The sequence below is a fragment of the Emys orbicularis genome, chromosome 2 (assembly GCF_028017835.1).
Source record: "Emys orbicularis isolate rEmyOrb1 chromosome 2, rEmyOrb1.hap1, whole genome shotgun sequence".
NCBI lineage: Eukaryota > Metazoa > Chordata > Testudines > Emydidae > Emys > Emys orbicularis.
In genome coordinates, this window is record NC_088684.1 from 289123723 (window position 1) to 289147034 (window position 23312).

A 23312-nucleotide genomic window follows, 5' to 3' on the forward strand; every position below is an offset into this window, starting at 1 on the left:
CCTTAAGACCAATTTCCACTGATGTATTTAATCAGAGGGAGCAAGGACTGATCCTTGCCCAGGGTGCATGAATGCTCCTCCTACCCTAGCTAGAACCAGGGACAATCTGGATCTGTATATTTGATACCATGGTGATGAGTTATAGGGCTCACGATGAATAACTATTAATGTAAAGAAATCTCTATCTTCAGTATTATTGCTTCATTCCTTATTTTGTGTACAGTGATTACTTTTATACCCTGCTTGTTTTTTTTAATACCTATAAAACTGCACTGGTAAAGGCTTACTGTGTATACTTTAAATACAATAACCTTGAAAATCTGATAGAAGACAGTCAAAAATGTATTAACGTCACCCAGACCAACCCATGAGGATTAATATAAGATATTGTGCATCCCCACCCATGCTTTACATTCTTTTAGCTGCAATATTATCCCTCTGGTCACAGAGGGATCCTTATTTATCTCCTCCATAACTTATTTGGCATCCAGAATTCAGGTGGCTGAACGTGCATTATTGTTCATTTATTATTGTTGCCTCTAAGAGCCCCAAGCATGGACCTGGACCCTATAGTGCTAGGCGCTGCACAGGGAAGGAAAAGACTGCCCCTGCTCTAAAGAGCTTACAATCTAAGTATAAGAGAAGAGACAACAGATGGTCCTAGGTAGGCAGGGGAGTACAAGCAAACAATGAGACAATATTAGTCAGGATGACAACACGGCAGGAGATTACCCATGGCAGGAGATTAGTAAATTTGTAGGCTTCATAGAAGAGGAGATTTTTAAGGAGGGGTCGAAGATGGCCAATGAGCTGGCTTCAGGGGTGCTGGAACAGTTTGTGCAGTGGGAGCGCGGAGAGCCATTGAACCAAATGGTAAACTCTGTATATAATGGAAACCATTTTGAGCTGGGGGAGGCGGGGGCAGCAGCCCCCAGGACACCTGGTTCCATCACCTATGGGTGGCTTTGTAGAGGTTTTCAGTGAGTCCCTCCCAAGCGTGAAGGGCAGCATGGGAGAAAGCACCAAGGTGGAACATTTAACAAGTCGGTGATGGAAGCCGGCATACTGGGCTGATTGGAGGAGCGAGATGTCATCTCAATAGGGAACAAGAGATGACAGGTAAGGTGGGGACAGGTTGCACAGCTGGCGTAAGGAATGGGTGAACCAAGTAGATTAAAATACATACTCTCTTCCACCCCTTCCCTCTCCCTGCCATCCTGCATCTCCTTGCCATATAACTAAGCTGCAGCCCAGAGAGGAATGAGGATGGAATACTGTGACTGCAGCCCTCACCTTCTAAATTTTGTTGTCACATAAAAGTTGCAGGGAGGATAAAGGTCCTGGATCTCCCCCTAGAAAGAGATCCCAGACTTCTCCTTGGAAACCACCCAGAGGGAGGAGAAGTGCTTTACACCTCTTCATCCCCCGGAATGCTGGGGGAGTGACAGAAGTGTGGTATTGGGCTATTGTCCCCATAACCAAGAAGGCAACATGAGCAGAGGCGAACCAGGTCATAGAATCATAGATTCATAGACGATATGGGTTGGAAGAGACCTCAGGAGGTCATCTAGTCCAACCCCCTGCTACAAAGTCATTCGTAAGGAAGGGATATGAATAGGGAGCTAGAGGGGGGATGGCATCTCAGATGTTTTGGATATTTCAGGTTCTTGGCAAGCATCCATGCTTTGGGGACTGTAGCTGAACCTGAGCTCCAAACTTTGAGGTTCTTTCATCACGAACTGCAGCCTCCAAGAGGAAGTGCTATGCATCAACGCCTGGTTGGCATAAAAAGAAAGATCAGTCAGACAGAGCATGCTGCATGGTGCTAATGCAGCGACTGCCAAGGTTAAATATAGAGATAAAACTTGGCTTGCCCTGAGGGGATTTGTAATGCAGCAGGACTGCAGGGATCGTGGATTGCAGCAGATGTCAGAAGCTGAGCATCTGTGAAGATATAATGTCACCAGTGACATTTATAGGAAGCCAGACCAAAATTTTTAAACCTGGGGAGCTAAAGTTAGGCTCTTGAATCTATATTTATCAACCTAAATAAATGTGGCCTGATTTTTTCAAAGATGCTAAGCAACTGCAGTTTGAGCAGCCTAAATTTAAGAAGCCAGGTTGACAATTTTGGCCCAAGTCTACTATGGTTAGTGTAGATTAATGGCTTTGCATACTTGGGATGTTGGGGTTTTTCCCCCTCTGACACTAAAAAAAGTGTCTCTTGTATAAATATGCAGAAGATCATCAGGCCAAAATGTCTGTACATTGCAGTCAATCAGACATCTGCTTGGCAAACAGCACCAGTTGCCCTCTCTGTTCTCCTTGGGTAAAGCCCCATGCCACTATATTCTGTATTGAGACCTCCCAGTCTCGATGGCAGGCTTAACACTTAGATGTTTATTCCATTTTGTTTTCATTGAGACTTAAAACAGCAGGAGAGCATAACATGGGAGAAATAGGATTTATCATGAATCCTTCCCAACTAGGTAAGACCTCCACTGGTCTAACTGAGCAGATGTCATTGTACAAGAGAGTGTCTGCCTGTGTGCATGATGGGATTCATAAAGTGAAACCTGGGCTTTGGTTCTCAGGAATTTACCCGTTAACTCTCATGGTGTAACTGAGACAATTGTGCATCACTGAATGTAGCATTTTATGGGATGATTTAGTTGGTGTTGGTCCTGCTTTGAGCAGGGGGTTGGACTAGATGACTTCCAGAGGTCCCTTCCAACCCTGATATTCTATGAGTCTGTGATTCAACCTTGTGTTGAGTCAGTTCCGCATTAAACTGCATTTCTGTATGGGTGCTTCACGGGAACTGTAACCTGTGTAGTTTGCACAAACAACCAAGTGACTCCCATGGTGCACCATGCCAGAGCATAGACTACGTTACATCATGGAAAATGGAATCTTGGCCAGGGAGCCCAGCGCATAGGAGAATGGGAAAATGTGGGACCCCAAACTTCATCTCCCATAAGGCAATCGGCCACCGGAGGAAAATGCAATTTAATGTTAAAGGGACTTGAAAAGATAACTCGTGACCAGCTCTGCTAGTGAGCATTTTGGCCCCACCCTGAGCAACCTTGATGGGGGCTGACTTTCTGAAAATACCAAGCATCCAACCCTCTGAAAAACAAGCCACTTTAAGGCATCTCAAGACAGGCAACTAGAATAACTAGCCCCTTTGGTATATTTAGACTCAGTCAGCTAAGGCTATATTGTGTCATGGAAGCAGCCCAACAACTAGCCAGGGGAGGCCAGGAGAGAATTCCCATCTGCACAGAGGAAATCACTGCCAGCAGAAAGCTGATGTAGGCAGCTCAACCAGCCACCCCTCTTCTCCTCCCCTGGTTTAAGGGGAAGGAGACGATGTGTAGGGGGAAGAAGGTTGGGTTAGGGAGTGGGCATGGGGAAGCAGAACTATGCCCTGTTCTAGACCACCCTAAGTTATGGCTGCACAGGGCAGCTCGAACTGGCACCTGGTCTGGGCACTGGGGCAATTGTGCCCCCTGCTGTGTGCTCCACCCAAGCAGTACTTGAACAGAGTAGAGAAACAAGGTCTCCATCCCCATGTTTTTTTCCAGCCCACTATTAAACATCTCCAGAGGTGTGGCCTCCCTTTCCTCGGGGCAGTATTATTATTCTGCATTCTAACTGTTCATCATTGGGAAGCTTTTCCAGTTCTTCACCCTCTACTTTTCCCTCTGTTAGTCTCCAGGCTGGTCAGTTTTACTGTGGTGTTACTCTGACACTATTCAGCCTCCTCCTCCACTGGCTTCTGAATAGGTTTGTTCCTCCCACCCCAAGTATGTGTGATGGGACAGAGGCAAATCTATGGAGAGAGATTTATTGAGAAGGCTGGTTTGCAGATTACTGGCCTCAGTCCTCTGAATAATGGGTTCATTAAGAGATTAGCCTTTTCCCACTTGGACACAACACGGGAACCAGCGTCTCCTGGCTCTGAAATGAACACACATGAATTTTACAATGGTAACATTAAAAAGTTCTGCCATTATGAATGGCCACCACTATAGTGAACGCTATGACCCTACCCTTAAGCAACCTTCTTTCTAATTGCAATTTGATATATTCTCCTAAATTTGAAAGCCCCTTGGGAGAACATAAGAGCATTAGCAGGACAGTGTCAGAGCCGGGTGAGGATATCTGGTAAAGTTGAGGGCAAATAGCTTTAATTAATCCCCTAATTAAATTAAAGCTTTCTCCCTGGGTGGGTTTCTACAGGCTCATGTAGTGGTAGTTGTTGCTCAGCTCTGTTAAGTGTGACTCAGATCAGTGGTTCTCAACCAGGGGTACGTGTACCCCTGGGGGTATTCAGAGGTCTTCCAGGGAGTACATCAACTCATCTAGATATTTGCCTCGTTTTACAACGGGCTACATAAAAAACTGGCGAAATCAGTACAAACTAAAATTTCATACAGACAATGACTTGTTTATCCTGCTCTATACACTGAAATGTAAATACAATATTTATATTCCTGTGGATTTATTTTATAATTATACGGTCAAAGTGAGACAGCAAGAAATTTTTCAGTACTAGTGTGCTATGATGCTTTTGTATTTTTATGTCTGATTTTGTAAACAAGGACTTTAAGTGAGGTGAAACTTGGGGGTACAGAAGACAAATCAGACTCCTGAAAGGGGGACAGTACTCTGGAAAGGTTGAGAGCTAGTCATGACCCCATTGAATGGTGAGTTCTTGCTGAGATTCTAAACAAAGGGCATTTCCTGCCTGAAATATTTCCATTGGGGTTTTATTTAAGTTTAATCAAGTTTAATCTTTGCAAAGAAATGAACAGCTGAGCAAAGCCACAAGTCGAAAGTCTCAAGAGTTACGTTATTTCAAAATGTACGTCTGGAGAATTAGGTTTTGCACACGGGTGGATTTGCTGTGCTTTAGAATGCTAACATCCTTCAAGGTTATTTTGGCATGGTGCCCGCATTCAACCACTCTGTGGCCCTGATCATGAGCCCTGCTAGAGTTCAGGGGCTACCCGGGCAGCAAAACTGTCTGCTTGGGAATCTGAAAGGGGATCCCCAGTGATGCTGCCGCAGCTTCACTGCTCCAGTACCCGAGCTAGCTAGATGAAAGCTACCGTGGGTATGTTTCCATGAGCTGTAATCACACCTCATAATTGCAGTGCAGACAGACCCCCAGAGGCACTAGCACAGAACGTGCAGACCATGGGGAGGAGGAGCTAAGGGGCTAAGCCATCTTTCTGCATCCCCTGATCCCAGGCTGCCCTGAGGGCTGGAGCAGCCGCTGAGTTAATTTAAACAGCCTTGGTGGCTTGACGACATTACAGCAGCCTCCCTGGACTGCCCTACTGGTGGCAGCACCATCCACGTTCTCCACAGATCCATGGTCCAACCCCCCACATGTTCCAGGGTGCTCCCTACAACAAGGGTTTGCAAGGGCTCGTTCGAAAGCAGCCTGCAGTTGTCTCTACAGTGCCTGTGCTGGAGGAATCTCTCCCCACCCCCTCAGCCCAAATCAGGGGGTTAGTAGTGTTTTACCTGGCATAAAGGACCAGAGTAGGGGTGAGGGTCACAGCAGAATGGGTTTAGCTGGATTTAGGAAGGGCTAGTTACTGAATAAGATTAAAAGTGAGAGTTGAATAGATGGCCTGGTGTTTTAGGGCATACATCACAACCTCGAAGAGCCGAGGTTAGTAAGACATCCCCGGATAGCAGGTCATTGCATATAGTCATCGAAAATGAAAGGCTGCATAGGCCAAACTCAAGAAATAGAAGGTACTGCTGGTTGCATAATTCACCTTTTTATCCAGAGTTATTGCTTCAGAAGGCATCCATTAAGTAAATTATGCGTGATTATACAGCAGCTGTTTTCTAGTGTGCAGATCGACTCCCTGGGAGATGCCTGTCTTTCAGCTCCAGAAGGTAACCACATCTTACGTACACATTAACCCATTGAAAGGGATCAATGACCTGTCTTGCCAGCTGGCTCTGTCATTTTAGGTGCAATTTGTTGTAAACCAAAGTGTCAAAAAAATATTCCATCTATTGTGTTCTTGTGACTCACTTTGAATAGCTTTCTAACGACTTTCCTCTTTAACTTTGTCTGAAGTGTTTTGAAATTACAGTAGTTGGGGCTCCATTTAAGCCAACTGACAAAAGCACAATCAAATGACGATGCGTGGCCTTTATGGAGCAAACAATGTATTCAGTTGTCAGGCCAATGTTGTAGGAAGCAGTAATGGCATAAATCAGCACCAAGAAAACCTATCTAATCAGAGATAATTCCTGAGCATCCCCACAAGTAGGCTGAGAAATGATCGACAACTGCAGGCCTTGGTTGGACCAATTGCTGCTTGTTAGAAATGGGGATGAAAGCTAATAACATTGTTTCCATTACAAACAAGCTTCCTTTCTGTAATTCCCTCATGCATATTCATCGTTTTGGTGAGTTAGCTTTTTTAAAAATGAGAATCAGAATAGAAGTAATTCAGCATGACATCAATGATCAAATAAACCCAACGGATTAAACTCATCCCTAGTGTAACATCACTGAAGACTATAGAGTTGCACCAGAGATGAATCAGACTCCATTTCATCTTTATAGTTTGTTGATGTAGATGACTGTTTCCAAAGGGCTCAACTATGTTCATATACACAGTCTCGGTCTCTCTCTTCCTCACTGCCTGATCTAAATACTATTGAAGTAGGTGGAAAGACTTCCATTCGATTCAGTGAGCTTTGACTCAGGTCCTTAGAGATAGGAAATACAGAGATCAAAGGGGAAAGAAAGCTAATGCTATTGTATAACAGTTTTTAAATCATTTCTTTGTTGCAATGAACGTACCAAGGGTATTGTACCAATTCCTGTTATATTTGTAAAGCCAAAGTCCTGATGTAAGGCCTGATCCTGCAAACTCTTAAGCACATGAGTAACTTTTACTTACTCGAGTAGTCACATTCAATTTACTCGTGTGAATAAAATTCTTAAGTGTTTGCAGGATTGACCCATAGAATGTCCATTGAAAGGAATATTCTATTCTACACTTTGGGGGAAAATCCTCATTGTTTTTTTGTCTCTGAACCAGTTCTTCAGTGGGGGCACACTGAGACTTCTGAAATCCAGTCATATGCTATGAAGAGCTTTTTTGATTTCCACTTGTGATCTGCAAAATTATTATTGCTTTCCATTAATCTTTTTTCTAAAGTAAGTGTTGATCAGTGGCTACAAATATGGTACTGGGTCATTTTAATTTCTAGAGCTCTTCAATGTACCACCCTGACCAGTGGGATCGGATATCTTTTGCTACCAGTCTCCACCTGATCCCTTAGCTAGATTGGTCCGTGGACATCTCACTGGCTCAGGGGCACCCTCCTTACACCTGTGCATGGGCTAGCTAGACCTTGGGGCCCCAGTGTGCAGAAGTAAACAATGATGGGTATCTGCTACTCCATTTCCACTATTACACCCTCCAGAGTGGGGGGAGAGGGTTGATGTGCAGAAGCCATGGCACCATTCCCCACAGAGCATTGGCCAATGCAGCTAACCCAGAGCAGGAGGAGAGGTGTCATCATTTGCTTGTGGAATAAGCCAGCAACAAAGCATCAACTCCCTTGAGCAAAGGGGTTTAATGAGGGGATTGTGACTCCCTGAGCCACAGTTTCTTCATCAGGATCCTTTTGGGCAGCTCAGCAATGTACTGCCCCTGACTATGGGCCATGTCCTTGTGGCACAAGCTAGCCTTACATTTGCTTATTTGATGCAACTAAGCAATGCTTATGATTTAATTTGTAATGCCTAGGGACCTATGAAGAGCAGGGCTTCCTGTGCTAGGCACTATAGAAACACAGAGGAGTACACAGAACTTATAACTTATCTTTACAAATGAAGGCTCAAAAACATCATGAATGTGTTCCATGTCTCTAAGGTGCTTTATTAATAATTCCTATATCTCTCATCATGCTTTATGAAGGAAAGTCAATATGACTATCTATTAGATAGGGAAACTGACGAGTAGAGACTTGTCAAAGGTTGCCCAGTATGCTACTAGCAGAACTGGGGAATAGAGCCCACATCACCAGCGTCAGGATTCAATACACTATCCACTGAGCCACTTTACCATAGTAGCAACATGTGTCTTATCTTATTTCTTCAAAGTTAAATAGCCAGCATCTGTTTTTAAAGCCCTCAGTCTACATTTATTTTTCTTCATCACCACAAGTTCAGGTTTCATACTCCTTTTGAGTGATTGATTTTGAGTTCATTGCATACTAAACAAAAATTTGCCTGCCTTCCTAGAAGCTCAAGGAGTCCCAGTCGCTTGGTTCTCTGGGTTTTGGTTCTAAACATTCATTTGTCTTTCTCGTGCTGCCTGCCTGCCTTCTAGGTTTTGTGATATCCATCAGTGTGTGCCAGAACTGCAGGTGTCACTGGTGTTTTCAGGGAAACTGCAACCAGTCTGTCTAGGAGCAGGAAATATCCTCGAGGCAAAAGAAAGAAGATCAGAGAAGGTTGTGACCTGTGTGTCACATTTTGGGGGTTCAGCCCACAGCAGTGCAGGGGTGTATCACTGCCTGTAGCCCTACGTGCCTCAAATGCTCTGCTGCTGTGGCTCACAGATTGGACACCAACAGCCAGTGGACAAAAACAGTCCCCTGAGCCTCTGGTTCAGAGCTCCGCAGCTCTGGTTCAGTGTTCTGACCCCAGCAGCCTGCCAACAACACAGGAGCCCCACCCAGGTCTCCATCAACTGTGGTTACTACTTGCAGGCATTCACCCACGAAAGCTTATGCTCCAATACTTCTGTTAGTCTTAAAGGTGCCACAGGACCCTCTGTTGCTTTTTACAGATTCAGACTAACACGGCTACCCCTCTGATACTTGCAGGGTGACCCCAACACACTCCCCACCCTGGATTTTCCCCAAACCTTCTGCCCTGAAGTGCCCAGCCCTCTCATGGACCACTCAGAGAATTCATAAGGTTTGCTGCACTGTAGCACAGCGCAGACTCACCCCTGCGGCATCTCCTGCTGGTTGTCCTCAGGAATTAGCTCTTTGACCCAGGAGTGCCCTCTGCAGGCCAGTGATCCGCTTGCCGTTGCCCCCCCGTGTCCCTCCCAGGACCCCAGTGCCCTTATCTCAGGGTTCTGCCTCCTGCAGTACCCCACCATCTTACTGGGTTTCCCCACCCCAGGGGAACCCCCACCCCCTATCCCCACATTGCCTCAGTCATGGCTACTGCCAGTCTCCATTTAGTCCCCGCACCCTGGGACAGACTGCAGTCTATCAGCTGATCATCACAGGCAACACGGGGTTTGGACTGGCTGCCTTTACCCACCCTCTGGCTGCCCCTCTGCAAGCCCAATGCCTAGGTGGGCCTAGAACTAGGCCCTGCAGCCTGGGGAGTTGCTGGCCTAGGGCTTCCCAGCTCCTAAGGCCTTTCCCCAGCCCTGCCTCCCTCTAGGTCCCCTGGGTGAGTTTCCCAGCAACCAAGCCTATCTCCCTCTCAAGTCAGAGAGAGACTGCTGCTTCTTCTGGCTTCCCTGGCCTTCTTATAAGACCCAGTTGCTTAGTTTGGGGCGTGGCCCCAGCTGTAGCTACTTCCCCCAATCAGCCAGGGTTTTACTCCTTGGCCCCGCCCCAGCCCTCTGCAGGGCTTTTCCAACCCCTTCCGGGCTGGAGTGGGTGTTCACCCCGCTACATGCACCTTTAAAGAGACCAAAGTTACACCTGGGAAACTCATGCTTCCATTACCATGTACATTTTGTGGTGCTGTTTGGTCATACTTGGGAGGTTAGGGAGATAGCATCCCTATGCATGAGTGACATACAGTGATCTGAGAAGTGTCATGCATGCTGGGCTTAATCTGTGATTTCCAGAGACCTTCCAGGAAATTCTCAGCCTGGAAACAGGATTAGATGATATAGCCCATCTCAGTATAACTCTCATTTAAACACTGACACCTCTTTTGCAGTGCATCCCAAACATTGTTTAATGTTCTTAAAGTGAAGACTGTGTTCCTTACAAAGGCAGTGTGTCCTAGGGGATAGCACACTGCACTGGGACTCAGACATAAGAACATAAGAATGGCCATACTGGGTCAGACCAAAGGTCCATCCAGCCCAGTATCCTGTCTACCGACAGTGACCAATGCCAGGTGTCCCAGAGAGAGTGAACCTAACAGGTAATGATCAAGTGATCTCTCTCCTGCCATCCATCTCCACCCTCTGACAAACAGAGGCTAGGGACACCATTCCTTACCCATCCTGGCTAATAGCCATTAATGGACTTAACCTCCATGAATTTATCTAGTTCTCTTTTAAACCCTGTTATAGTCCTAGCCTTCAGAACCTCCTCAGGCAAGGAGTTCCACAGGTTGACTGTGTCTGTGTGAAGAAAAACTTCCTTTTATTTGGTTTAAACCTGCTGCCCATTAAGTTCTTTAGTGGCCCCTAGTTCTTATATTATGGGAACAAGTAAATAACTTTTCCTTATTCACTTTCTCCATACCACTCATGATTTTATATACCTCTATCAAATCCCCCCTTAGTCTCCTCTTTTCCAAGCTGAAAAGTCCTAGCCTCTTTAATCTCTCCTCATATGGGACCCATTCCAAACCCCCAGTCATTTTAGTTGCCCTTCTCTGAACCTTTTCTAATGCCAATATATCTTTTTTGAGATTAGAAGACCACATCTGTACACAGCATTCAAGATATGGGCGTACCATGGATTTATATAAGGGCAATAAGATATTCTCCATCTTATTCTCTATCCCTTTTTGTATGATTCCGAACATCCTGTTTGCTTTTTTGACTACCGCTGCACACTGCGTGGACGTCTTCAGAGAACTATCCACAATGACTCCAAGATGTCTTTTCTGATTAGCTGTAGCTAAATTAGCCCCCATCATATTGTATGTATAGTTGGGGTTATTTTTTCCAATGTGCATTACTTTACATTTATCCACATTAAATTTCATTTGCCATTTTGTTGTCCAATCACTTAGTTTTGTGAGATCTTTTTGAAGTTCTTCACAGTCTGCTTTGGTCTTAATTATCTTGAGCAGTTTAGTATCATCTGCAAACTTTGCCATCTCACTGTTTACCCCTTTCTCCAGATCATTTATGAATAGGTTGAATAGGATTGGTCCTAGGACTGACCCTTGGGGAACACCACTAGTAACCCTTCTCCATTCTGAACATTTACCATTTATTCCTACCCTTTGTTCCCTGTCTTTTAACCAGTTCTCAGTCCATGAAAGGATCTTCTCTCTTATCCCATGACAACTTAATTTATGTAAGAGCATTTGGTGAGGGACCTTGTCAAAGGCTTTCTGGAAATCTAAGTACACTATGTCCACTGGATCCCCCTTGTCCACATGTTTGTTGACCCCTTCAAAGAACTCTAATAGATTAGTAAGACATGATTTCCCTTTACAGAAACTATGTTGACTTTTGCCAAACAATTTATATTATTCTATGTGTCTGACAATTTTATTCTTTACTATTGTTTCAACTAATTTGCCCAGTACTGACGTTAGACTTACCGGTCTGTAATTGCCGGGATCACCTCTAGAGCCCTTTTTAAATATTGGCGTTACATTAGCTATCTTCCAGTCACTGGGTACAGAAGCCGATTTAAAGGACAGGTTACAAACCATAGTTAATAGTTCCGCAATTTCACATTTGAGTTCTTTCAGAACTCTTGGGTGAATGCCATCTGGTCCCGGTGACTTGATACTGCTAAGTTTATCAATTAATTCCAAAACCTCCTCTAGTGACACTTCAATCTGTGACAATTCCTCAGATTTGTCACCTACAAAGGACGGCTCAGGTTTGGGAATCTCCCTAACATCCTCAGCCGTGAAGACTGAAGCAAAGAATTCATTTAGTTTCTCCACAATGACTTTATCGTCCTTAAGTGCTCCTTTTGTATCTCGATCGTCCAGGGGCCCCACTGGTTGTTTAGCAGGCTTCTGCTTCTGATGTACTTAAAAAACATTTTGTTATTACCTTTTGAGTTTTTGGCTAGCTGTTCTTCAAACTCCTTTTTGGCTTTTCTTATTACATTTTTACACTTAATTTGGCAGTGTTTATGCTCCTTTCTATTTACCTCACTAGGATTTGACTTCCACTTTTTAAAAGATGCCTTTTTATCTCTCATTGCTTCTTTTACATGGGTAAAAGTAAAAGAGACCTGGGTTCTCTGCTCAGCTTTGTCCCTGGTGTGCTGAGTGACCTTGGCAAGTCACCTTTCGGTCACATAGCACTATGTTAAAACCTACTAGGGAACTTTTAGTTCATACCAGCAGGGTCTACCCGGACCTGTTAGCATACAACCCTGTTTGTCAGCCTGGGATAGAATTGGGGTTGACCTTTGATACTCTTATATTCTTAGTAATATGTGTGAACAAAGAACAAAGACACTGTGTGTGTTGCTTCTGCCTGGCCAGATGGGTTTGTGAGTACAATGGGAAGAGATAAGGGATAGAGCAGTTAAAGTGTTACAGGGCATGGTGGGAGTGTAACATATATGAGCACACTTTAAGATTGCCTCAACCCCATCTCAAGGCATGGTCAAGCAACCAGGCGGGAGGAGCAAAGAGGGATTGGGGGGAAGGTATAAAACACTAAAAGACGAAAGAAACACCTGTCCCTGACAGTAGCACAACCTCAATCCTCACCCCTCCCATGGGGTACAAAAGGCATGGGACTGTGGGCATGCTCTGCAGGTATATTTGGGCCTGCTAAGAAGGGGGAATCGGGACACAGGCAAGGCTCTGCGGCATCAGAGCTGGGAACGGGGGAAACAGGCAAGGCTCTGCGGTGTCAGAACTGGGAAAGGAACACTGGGAAACAGACTCTGTCGGCGTGTAAAGCTATGGACATGCTTGCTTGGAACTAACCCCAATAAACATCACATTGCCTGCACTTCGGACTTCTGGTCTTCTGCTTTCTGTCTGCGTGACAAGAACCAGGGGAGCGGGTGAAGGGAAAGCCCTCTAACAGGACCAATTAATGCCCAACACGTTAATGTGCTTTAGAAATCACACCCCTGTACTCTGCATTACTGCCCTGCGTATACAAAACCTCTGGTGACTTCCTTTTCTCTCTTCCTTTGCAGCATGTCCTACCCTGGACTTCTGTAGCGATATAAAGACAGTGGTTAGTACCAGGAGAGATTTGATCAACACAGCTCAGTTTAGCTGGGATTGCATTTCATTTTGGCTGTAAAACCATCTTGTAGCCATGAGAGAAGAGAGGAAAGGAGGAAACGTGGGCTGCACAGCCACAAAAGTATTTACCTGGCTGAAAACTAGAAGAAAGAGGTAGATTCAGTGACATGCCCAAGATTACACAAGAGTAAATGGCAATACTAGGAACTGACCCTAGGGCTTCTGAGTCCCCATTCAATGATTTAACCACTAGATGATCCTTCCCCTATGGCTTCAGACTCCATAAAAGCAGTGTATTAGAAGTCGATAGCAGGAAAAATAAAACCGATGACATTCCTTGCAATAATTAATCTCCATTGTAATCCTGTTGTTTAGCTTTAGGTCTTCTGCACCGGGCAGTGAGTTTACAGTGCATTTATTTCACTTTCCAGGGCTGTTTTCCCCCCAAGAGGAGGATCACAAGATTTACTGGTTTTCCCATGAGTTCAGGGTAGACTGGTGTATTTGTAATTGTTCTGCTTTCTGCCTTTCAGGTCGCAGCGACGCACTCAGACTGCATCATCAGAAAGGAGCAGGAGGCCTGCCTGGAGAAAATCAAGAGAGCAAGTGCCCTCAATCCACTGAATGAGTCCTCCCCAGGTGAGTTCCAGTCTGGGATGGATATGTATGTTGAACGAACGCCTTCCAGAGTTTCCCTCTTATTACATGTGTGATCTGCCATGTGACACACAGAATATTGATGCCGAAGGCTTACTAGAATATGATTTAGCAATTAAAGTTAAAATAGCTAGGATAAACATTATAAGAGCAATTAACTGTCATGCTTCAGGGCAAATGCTGATGACCAGCCAAGGTCAGGAATATGCTTCCTTCCATAATACAGTATGACACAATGAGGTATATTTATGGGACTGATCCAGAGCCCATAGACTTTTCAATAGGCATTGACCGGGTCAGGCTCTATGGGGTTTTACACCTTCATTTGAAGCATCTGACATCAGCCACTGTTGGAAATTGTATACGAGAGCATCGGTGTGTTCTGGAATGGCAGTTCCTATGTTCCTGTCTTCATTTCAGTATTAATTTGCACCAGTGGAGCACCTGATCAAAGGACCTCAAAAGTGCTTTACAGACACTAATCACATGCTACTGTGATGAGTGCCAGATTGATCTGCCAGACAGAATCCTCCCACTACCTCAGAGCCACAGACAGAGAAACTGAGGCCCAGAGAGCTGCAGAGCCTGCAACGCAGAGGTGCTGAGCACCGTCTCCTTCTCGTTGATTTCAGTGGGAGCTGTGGATGCGCAGAACCTCTGAAAGTCAGGCCCTACATGACTCCTCTGAAGTTGCACAGCAAGTCACCAGTGAAGCGTGACTGGAAGCCAGGCATCAATTCTAGGGCTCCGGCCAAACTCCCTGTGGTGGAATTTGGGCTGGAGGGGTGTAAAGGCAGCACAAAAGTGGCCAAACTGGGGGACATGGTGAAATCCTGACTGTGCCGCCTCTGCCTGGCCATGTTTTCCATGTGTGAAGCATGGGGGAGGATGCAGGAGCCTTTATGTCGCCTCTGTGCCACCGGAGCATGCCTTAAAGTGGGGGTGCTCCTCCCATGGTCCGTTCAGATGGCTTTGTCGGCAGAAATCTGCCAGGAGCACAATGCGAAGTGACCACGCCAGAGGCTTGCAAACTGGCTCACGCAGCAGCGGCCGGACCCTGCTGTCCAGCGCCTCGCGAATGAATCAAATGGTTTGATGGAACCAGGGAGAGCGCACAGGTCAGGCCTTTCCTTTTACCCACAGGCTTCTCTAGTTGTTTCTGAGTGCTGCCCCTTCGGTGGCAGATGAGCCTCTGAATCAGAAATGTGGGCAAGGGGGAGAATCTTTCGCTCCCCTGCAGAGCTATAGCAGCAGCTGCTTGTGACTCTTGTTACTTTTTATTAATGATGAGCCAATTGGCTGTTGTTTGGATTCAGGAATTCAGAGAGTTTAGGGGCCATTGGATCAGCTGGTCTCACCTCCTGACCAGCACAGGCCAGAGAATTTCACCCAGTTGCCCCTGGTTCCTGGATCCTGACTCTCAGATCCTTGAACATACAGACCAGCGTATCAGGCCGTGCCCCCAGGCAGAGTTACAACTGAAGCCAATGCCACAAACTCTGCTTCTCCTGGACCTCTGCGTCTGGCGAATCCATTCCTGACATGGGAGGGAAGCGACCCCTGCCTGCATGGGCTCTCTCTCTGCCCTACAAGCACTGCCTTGGCAACGGGGCCCAGCTCCCCCCTTTCTCCTTCCCTAAGCGTCTTTCACGGAAATCACCACAGGTGAGATTCCCCCAGCTCTTCCTCAGCAGCGCTGGGGAGAATGAGGTCCCTTGTTGTCCCCTGATTGGCCTTGCTCAGTTTGTGACTCCAATTAGGGGGCACGGGACGAGCTGGAGCGACTCACCCAAACTCCCTGAGTGCCAGTGGGAGGAGGAAGGCAGTGAGTGGGAGTGGCCACTGGCACCCAGTGTGGAGTAAGCTCCTCCATGAACTGGGGGGGCGGGGTGTAACTTACTTTGCCACCTTCCGTCTGCCCCGCTTGGGAGCCAGGGGAGGAATTGTGACTCTAGGGGTCACAATTATGCTAGCCTGGCTCAAGCTGGCGCTCTACCAATAGCAATGTAGCCACTTGAGTCCGTACCTGCCTGGACCCCCTGAGTCCCTGGGTGACTAGCCTGAGCCACCACCCCGTGGCCCCGGCTACACTGCTAGTTTTAGGGTGCTCGCTCAAGGAGAGCTACCATGGGTACGTCTACACAAGCTTGGCCTCACGCCCTCAGTTCCGCATGTAGGCCTGACCTTCGGGTACCGCTCCACTGCAAATTACACCAGGATTGCCTCATGCTCGGCATAGCTGCGCTCGCTTCAATCGAGCTGGTGCAGGTAACAATAGCACCGAAGGCGTGGTGGCATGGACCCTGGTGGTGGCTAGCAACCTGAGTACATACCCAGAATCCCCAGCGGGCTTGTTCTTGGGTAGCTAGCCCACCACGGTTACCTGTGCCAACTCGATTAATGCTGGGGGGGGCGGTGTTTGCCTACCCTCCCTGCAGACACACCTTCCTTTGCAGTGTCAATGGGCTTATTCCCTGCTCTACTGCCTGCTAGCCCATACTCGGGGCAGATTATAAAGCCATAATCTAGACCTATCTGATTCATCCAGCCTTGTGTGGTACAAATTTCAGACCAGACATTGCCACCTTATTCCACAACGATTCCTACTGCAATCAATAGGGCCATGCATGGGGTAAAGCAATATTCAGCATCACCGAACCTGGCCTTTCGTTCACAGTTATCAAGAGCCTCATATAAAAGACGGGCCCATTTCAGTTCTCGCTGCTCTGAAACTCCCTGCTTTGGGATACCTGTCTGCAGGTGAAGGCGGCTGGGGGCATTTGCAATGCGTTTTTGTCTTTGATTGGTTCCTTTCCCTTCCAGCCACCTCAGCCAACCTGTTCTTCAGCTGGGAGAATGTGCTGCGCTCTCATTAGTGGGCTAAAAAAATAAGGCTTATTAAAAGTGACAGCTGCTGGAGAAATGGACTGTTAGCTTGTTTCCTTTGGAAAACCGAGCAGCATAGAAAACACCTATGTGTTTGTCGGAGGCAGATGGGAGAAGGAAGAAATGCGTTCTGACTGGTAAATAAACAGAGAGGGAGGTGAGGGGTAGAAACCTAGGTATAGCCTTTGACTTCCCATCCAAACAAAGCCATGGAACAAAACCTATTTCACGAGTAATCCTCTATCGAAGGAAATCTCTCTTCCGGGGGTCCTTGGGGCAGGGGCTGAGTTAGTGGGCACAGGGGCAGTTTATTTCATTACTCCTTTGTTCTGTGTTTATACAGCACCTGGCGCAGTGGGGTTTTGGTCCACGACTGGGGCTGCCGTGATGCAAATAAATAATGGGAAGTTCTACGGACCTGTTCCTTCCAACCCATCCTCATGCTTTAAATCCTTCCCCCAAATAAATTAATCCTATAGAAGTCAATGGGGGCTCTTTCTGCATGCTCCAGACTGCTCATATTAGCTCAATCCTCCCTCACTTTGCCGCCCGCTGTGTTTGGCTCCAGCTTCCAGATTTGCAGAGGAGTTGGCTCCCCAGCCAGTCCTTAGGGCTCCCGCAGTGAGCTGCAATATGTGCACAATGCTCACGCTGCAGCTGTAGCCACGGAGCCTTCAGATTAATGCTAACAATATTCTCCCAAGCAGCCAGCCTGCGGACGCGTTCGTGCCTTGGCACAGCAGATTTTCCCCCTCCTCTCGGTTGTGTTTGCTGTTGTTTTGTTCTCGGTCGGGTTGTGTTTTTCTTCCCTCCACTGCTTTGTGGTGTCTGTAAGTGCTTGGGAAACAATGGAGCTTTCATGTTTATTTTACAGCCCCTCCATGATCGCTGCTTCCTCTGAAGGGTTTTCAGTCTTTCAGGGCCTTTCATAAGAAAGAAAATAAGGGTAAAATACTGACCCCGCCCCCTCATCCCTGCAATCCTGGCCTCCCACGTGCAACGCCTGAATAAAAGGAGATGCAAACACAGATTTTGAGCAAGGGCCAGAATCCTCCTTTCGTGAGCCGTGGAGGGAGAGAAAATGTTACAGGGAAAAACAATGTAGGAGAATGAAGGGGAGGAGACAGGAGAGAAGGAAGGGCAGCCATGCACAGCAATGAGACCAGATGCTCTCCTACACTGATATCTCTCTGATTTTCTGCCATGTTCCAGCCTCAGTCCTAAAGTAGATTAGAGCAGCTTCTAGGCTGCTCTAACCTATGATAGCTGGCAACAGTCTACAGTCCACTGACCCCACCCCATCATTCCTGGAGTACACTAGGTGAGACTTGGCAATGCACATCTGCACTCTGGCCAAACCCTCTCCTGCTCCCAGCATTCTCTGTCCCATCCCCATCACCTGGGAGTTAGTGGGGGTGGCGTAGGAGTTGCCTAGATTGTCTGTACAGCAACTGAAATGTTCCCCTTACTAGGGAAATACTCAGCAGGCCAAGTGCAGTTAGTATCTGGCCCCTTTTTGCTGCCAGAGTTGGAACAAATGGGCTAGAGCACATGACAGAGTCTGGCCCATGAGTCCGGCTGCAAGACATTTTAAAATCTAAGTGCCAAATCCTGCATCCTTTACTCACATAACTACAATGGAAACACTCATGTGAGTACTGGTTCCAGTACAGATCCCTTAGGAGGTGATTTCAATAGGGGTTGATGATGCTCAGCACTTTACTGGTTTGGATCCCTTGGTTTAGTAATTACAGTTTCTGAAATACAGTTCCTTGGTCTACCATGTCCATAATGCAGGTCTGTTCTGGGCCCACAGTGCACTGGATTCCATCTTTGTAGGGGAATGCCCAATCTCCCCAGACCTGCCATTCCAGGCAGGGGTCTACACTCTGCCTGTAGTACAATAATCAAGATACTTGCATTTCTGCAGTGTCCTTCATACCAAGATCTCAGAGGGTTTTATGACTGTTATATAGTAATACCTAGCTCTTACAGAGTGTTTTCATCAGTAGATCTCAAAGCACTTCACAAAAAGCAACAGAGGGTCCTGTGGCACCTTTAAGACTAACAGAAGTATTGGGAGCATAAGCTTTCGTGGGTAAGAACCTCACTTCTTCAGATGCAAGTAATGGAAATTTCCAGAGGCAGGTATAAATCAGTATGGAGATAACGAGGTTAGTTCAATCAGGGAGGGTGAGGTGCTCTTCTAGCAGTTGAGGTGTGAACACCAAGGGAGGAGAAACTGCTTCTGTAGTTGGCTAGCCATTCACAGTCTTTGTTTAATCCTGATCTGATGGTGTCAAAACACCATTCACAGTCTTAAACAAAGACTGTGAATGGCTATCCAACTACAGAAGCAGTTTCTCCTCCCTTGGTGTTCACACCTCAACTGCTAGTAGAGCACCTCACCCTCCCTGATTGAACTAACCTCGTTATCTCCATACTGATTTATACCTGCCTCTGGAAATTTCCATTACTTGCATCTGAAGAAGTGAGGTTCTTACCCACGAAAGCTTATGCTCCTAATACTTCTGTTAGTCTTAAAGGCGCCACAGGACCCTCTGTTGCTTTTTACAGATTCAGACTAACACGGCTGTGGGGTCCCATGCGGAGCGGATAAAGCACACGACCAATGTGGTTGCAAGCTGAATCGAATCCTGATTATTACAAGCTTTCTTTTATAGTTTTTCTCAACATTACATAACACAATTAGGCTATAATCACACATCCACCGATTGGACAAGAAGGAGAATCATGTGTTTATCACATGTATAGCCCCACACCGATTGGTTCAACCGTTCCTTACATAAGGCCATGATTTATTACCTTGTTTACCTCATTTTATATAATCCCTAGACCACCAGGGGGCCTTACATAAGGCCATGATTTATTACCTTGTTTACCTCATTTTATATAATCCCTAGACCACCAGGGGGCGCCTTTGTTTTACAAGGCCATGAGCCATTGCCTGGCAAGTGTCCCATCGTGACCCTTACCTTCTCATGGAACTTTCCATTAGGTTGGCGTAAGGATGATACATCCCCACACACGGCTACCCCTCTGATACTTGACACTTCACAAAGAAAGTCCATATCATTATCCCCATTTTACAACTGGGGAAACTGAGGCACAGGGCAGTAACTTGACCAAGGTCACCCAGCAGGCCCGTGGAAGAGCTGAGAGTAAAACCCAGGTCTCCAGTCTAGTGCTTTATCCTCTAGGCCATACTGCCTCCTCACAGCCTCTCAGAGGTGTACGTTGGGGACCGAGTGATCACATCACCTGATCACAAACAACCCTGAGCACAGCAGGTATACAACCGTGCATAGCAACATTCCACAATAGTTTAGCACAGGGACTGACCAGGAATACCCTAGCCAGTTGAAACTGCAGGGTGTATTTTAGTAGCCATAATAATTGGAGAACACACCAGCGCTTATATTCCTTCCTTCTCCGAAGTGCCATGGGATCTTTCATGACCGCAAAAAAGAGACACGCATGACAGATGCTTAATATACTTCTGGACTGCATCCGGGCACCATAGTGACAGGCACGGTCTAAGAAGCTGAATGGAATAGGAAGTGGTCAGGGCTCTGGTTTTATGTCTCATTGTAAAATAACTCTTTAATTCTGGCTGCCCCAGTAAACTCTTTTAGCATGTGGCGTGCTTTCCATCCCACCCCCTCCATCCCAGGGACAGCTGCGCATTTCCAGCCCCATCAAGTATTATAAACAGCTCTTTACTGGGCTATACATATGCAGCAATCTTCCCCTGCAGGAGAATCATGCAAGCCAGAGCCCTGTTGTCATTTGAACATGATTGAGAAAAATGAAAGGTGTGGGGCGGGGGAGAGAGAGTTGATTAGGTTGCGCTTTCCCAAATGCAGCGGGTGAGCGAGTTTCACAGATGTGCGCTTTGAAAAGGAGCCCATCTGGATGGGAAGATGGAGCCGGACTGCTGCATTGTGAGAGTTTGCTCTAGTTTTTTTTCCTGAAATGCCTCATCAATCTCCCATTCTTTCAAAGCCTTTGAGTGAGCCATTCTTATTGCCCTCACTAGCCCTGGGGAAGAAGTTATTTCATTGTGCATGCACCTCCCTCCTTGTTGCAGCTGTGTATGGGAATAATCATAGAATATCAGAGTTGGAAGGGACCTCAGAAGGTCATCTAGTCCAAACCCCTGCTCAAAGCAGGACCAATCTCCAACTAAATCCCCAAATGGCCCCCTCAAGGATTAAACTCACAACCCTGGGTTTAGCAGGCCAATGCGCAAACCACTGAGCTGTCTGTTGTTCTCCTGATTATTAGCTCTTCAGAAGTGCTTTGGTGGTGTTGGATTTCTCTCCACAGCAGGGCAGAGCATCCACTGACAATCTAATACCAGGTTCAGAAGCATGGAGCAAGAGACTTGGGGTAAAACTAGGTACTACATGACTCCAGACATGGCAGATTCACTCTTATTATTCATACTGGAAGGGGTATAAACACACATGCTTCAGCAGAACCCAAGGTCTAGACAGTTGGGTTAGGAAGAAACATTCCATATGGATAGGTTATCCCATAATTGCCACCTGGAGTTTTTACTGCACCTTCCTCTGAAGCCTGTGATGCTGACCACTGCTCGAGACAGGACGCTGCGCTAGATGGACCATAGATCTGAGCCAATGTGGCAAATCCTATGTTCCTGCATATTGCATTAACACCTAGTGGCCCCACTCACTGTCAGAGCCCCATTTTGTGATGGACTGTAAGACCACTCCTATGTCAAATCGCCTACAGTCTAAATAGACAAGACATGTAATATTATTATCCCCATTTTACAGCTGGAGGATTGAGGCATAGAGAAATGATGTGACTTGTCCAAGATCGCACAGAATGTCTCTGGCAGTGAATGGGACTAAACCCAGATCTCATGAGTCCCATTCCCTAACCACATGATGATCATCACTCTTGATTTCACTAACCCTTTTGTCGCTCGTCTTCCATGGCACCTGCGGTGTTGCCATTGTTCTAGCAAGATGCCATTACAAGCAAGTGGAATGTATGGGCATGCTGGTACACTCTGGATATGAGAGGAACATCCTACTTGCATATATTTAGTATGATCAGCCTCCATGCTGATATATTCCACATGGATGCACTAGGTGTGTTCCATAGGAACGTTGGAATTCCCATTCCAGATCAGACCAGTGGCCCATCTAGTCCAGTAGCCTGTCTCCAACAGTGGCCAGCACCAGATGCTTCAGAGGAAGATACAATAATCTCCTGAATGGAGAATTACGGAATAACCTTCCCACAGAGGAAGTTTCTTCTTTTCCTCATCAGCATAGCAGGTACATGCTGCTGGCACATTCAGCAGCACTCTAGTGGATAACATGGACTTTCTCATTTGATTCCCTCCCTCTCCACCTCTAAAATAAATCTAAGTGTTATTGTCCTTTGGACATTTGCCGAGTTTAATTTAATTGGGCCAGCAGAGGAAACAAAAGAAGTTGTATTTCAGTGGCTAAGAGCCTGAAACCACCATCTAACTTGAAAATACAGGTGTGAAAAAGGCTACTCTGTATTACAGAGTGTATTATACTATGTCATGACCCCAAGGTCTTGAGTTTGGATCCTGACAGTTCATGGGAGCAGCCACACTCCAACCCTCCACCTGCCACCCTAGGATCCATGAAGCCCAGCCCCACTGTGAGGGTCTGCCCCTGAAATCCAATTGGCAGAGTCCCAGAACAGCTGATTGGCCAGCTGGCCCTACTTAAACCAGCAGCAGGAACAGGCTGCAGTCCAAATAACTGGGCTTCACCCTGCACTGGACTATGTGCTTCTGGCTCTGGTTTGACTTCCTGGCATCCCAGCCTGGCTTAACTCCTGGCATCTGACTTGAGGTTCCTGACCTCCAGTGTGTCTCATGGCCCCGACTCTGGTTCCTGACTTGTGGTTCATGATCTCTAGTTTGTCTTCTGCTTCTGACCTCCTGGTATCCTGACCCAGCTACCTCTTGACTCCTGTCTTGTCACTGCAGACTCTGGCTCTGACTCCTAGGTCTGGCTGCCTACAACCTGGCTGTGACCTAACAACACTTACATAGTGCTTTCAAACATAGATGAAGCCCTATACTCTCTTGGGGGGTAGGTTATTGTTAACCAACAGAACTGTTAACCAAGTTCCTAGTGCAGAATCTCTTACTGCAGGTGGTGGTGCATGAGCCAGAAAGACTTAAGTTCCTGATTGCAATTGCCATCATCATGGCAAGTCCCAAAGGGACATAGACTTCTTGCAGAATCAGAACCACCCACATCGATCTCTAGCAAGGCCCTGAAGATGGTCTGGCTGGATATTCAGATATTATGTTCATTGCTGGCAATCTTCTCACACCACTGAAGCTTTTGGTGACCGTCTGATTGCCGGCCATGTGATCCCCCGTCCTGGAGTGCGTTCCTTGGTAAACGTGCTTTGTAATTCATTTGCCCTCCATCCTAATAATAATTGGCAGCAAATACAAGCCCAGGCCAACCCTAGATTTTACTTGTAAATTGAACCCCTTGGATGAAGAGTCCTGTGCCAGTAAGCTCTTTGGGAGGGGGACTGTCTCTTT

At 46.5% G+C, this 23312-nt stretch overlaps 1 protein-coding gene across 8 annotated transcripts in view; it reads left to right on the plus strand.

Moving 5' to 3' along the window:
• The window catches only part of LOC135874248 (pituitary adenylate cyclase-activating polypeptide type I receptor-like), a 184835-nt gene that overhangs the window by 62127 nt on the left and 99396 nt on the right, over positions 1 to 23312 (plus strand). For all 8 annotated transcript variants that reach the window (XM_065399023.1, XM_065399025.1, XM_065399027.1 and 5 more), the window contains exon 3: positions 13705 to 13810. In XM_065399023.1, coding sequence (XP_065255095.1) covers positions 13705 to 13810 — 106 coding nt within the window. The remainder of the gene's footprint in view (positions 1 to 13704; positions 13811 to 23312) is intronic.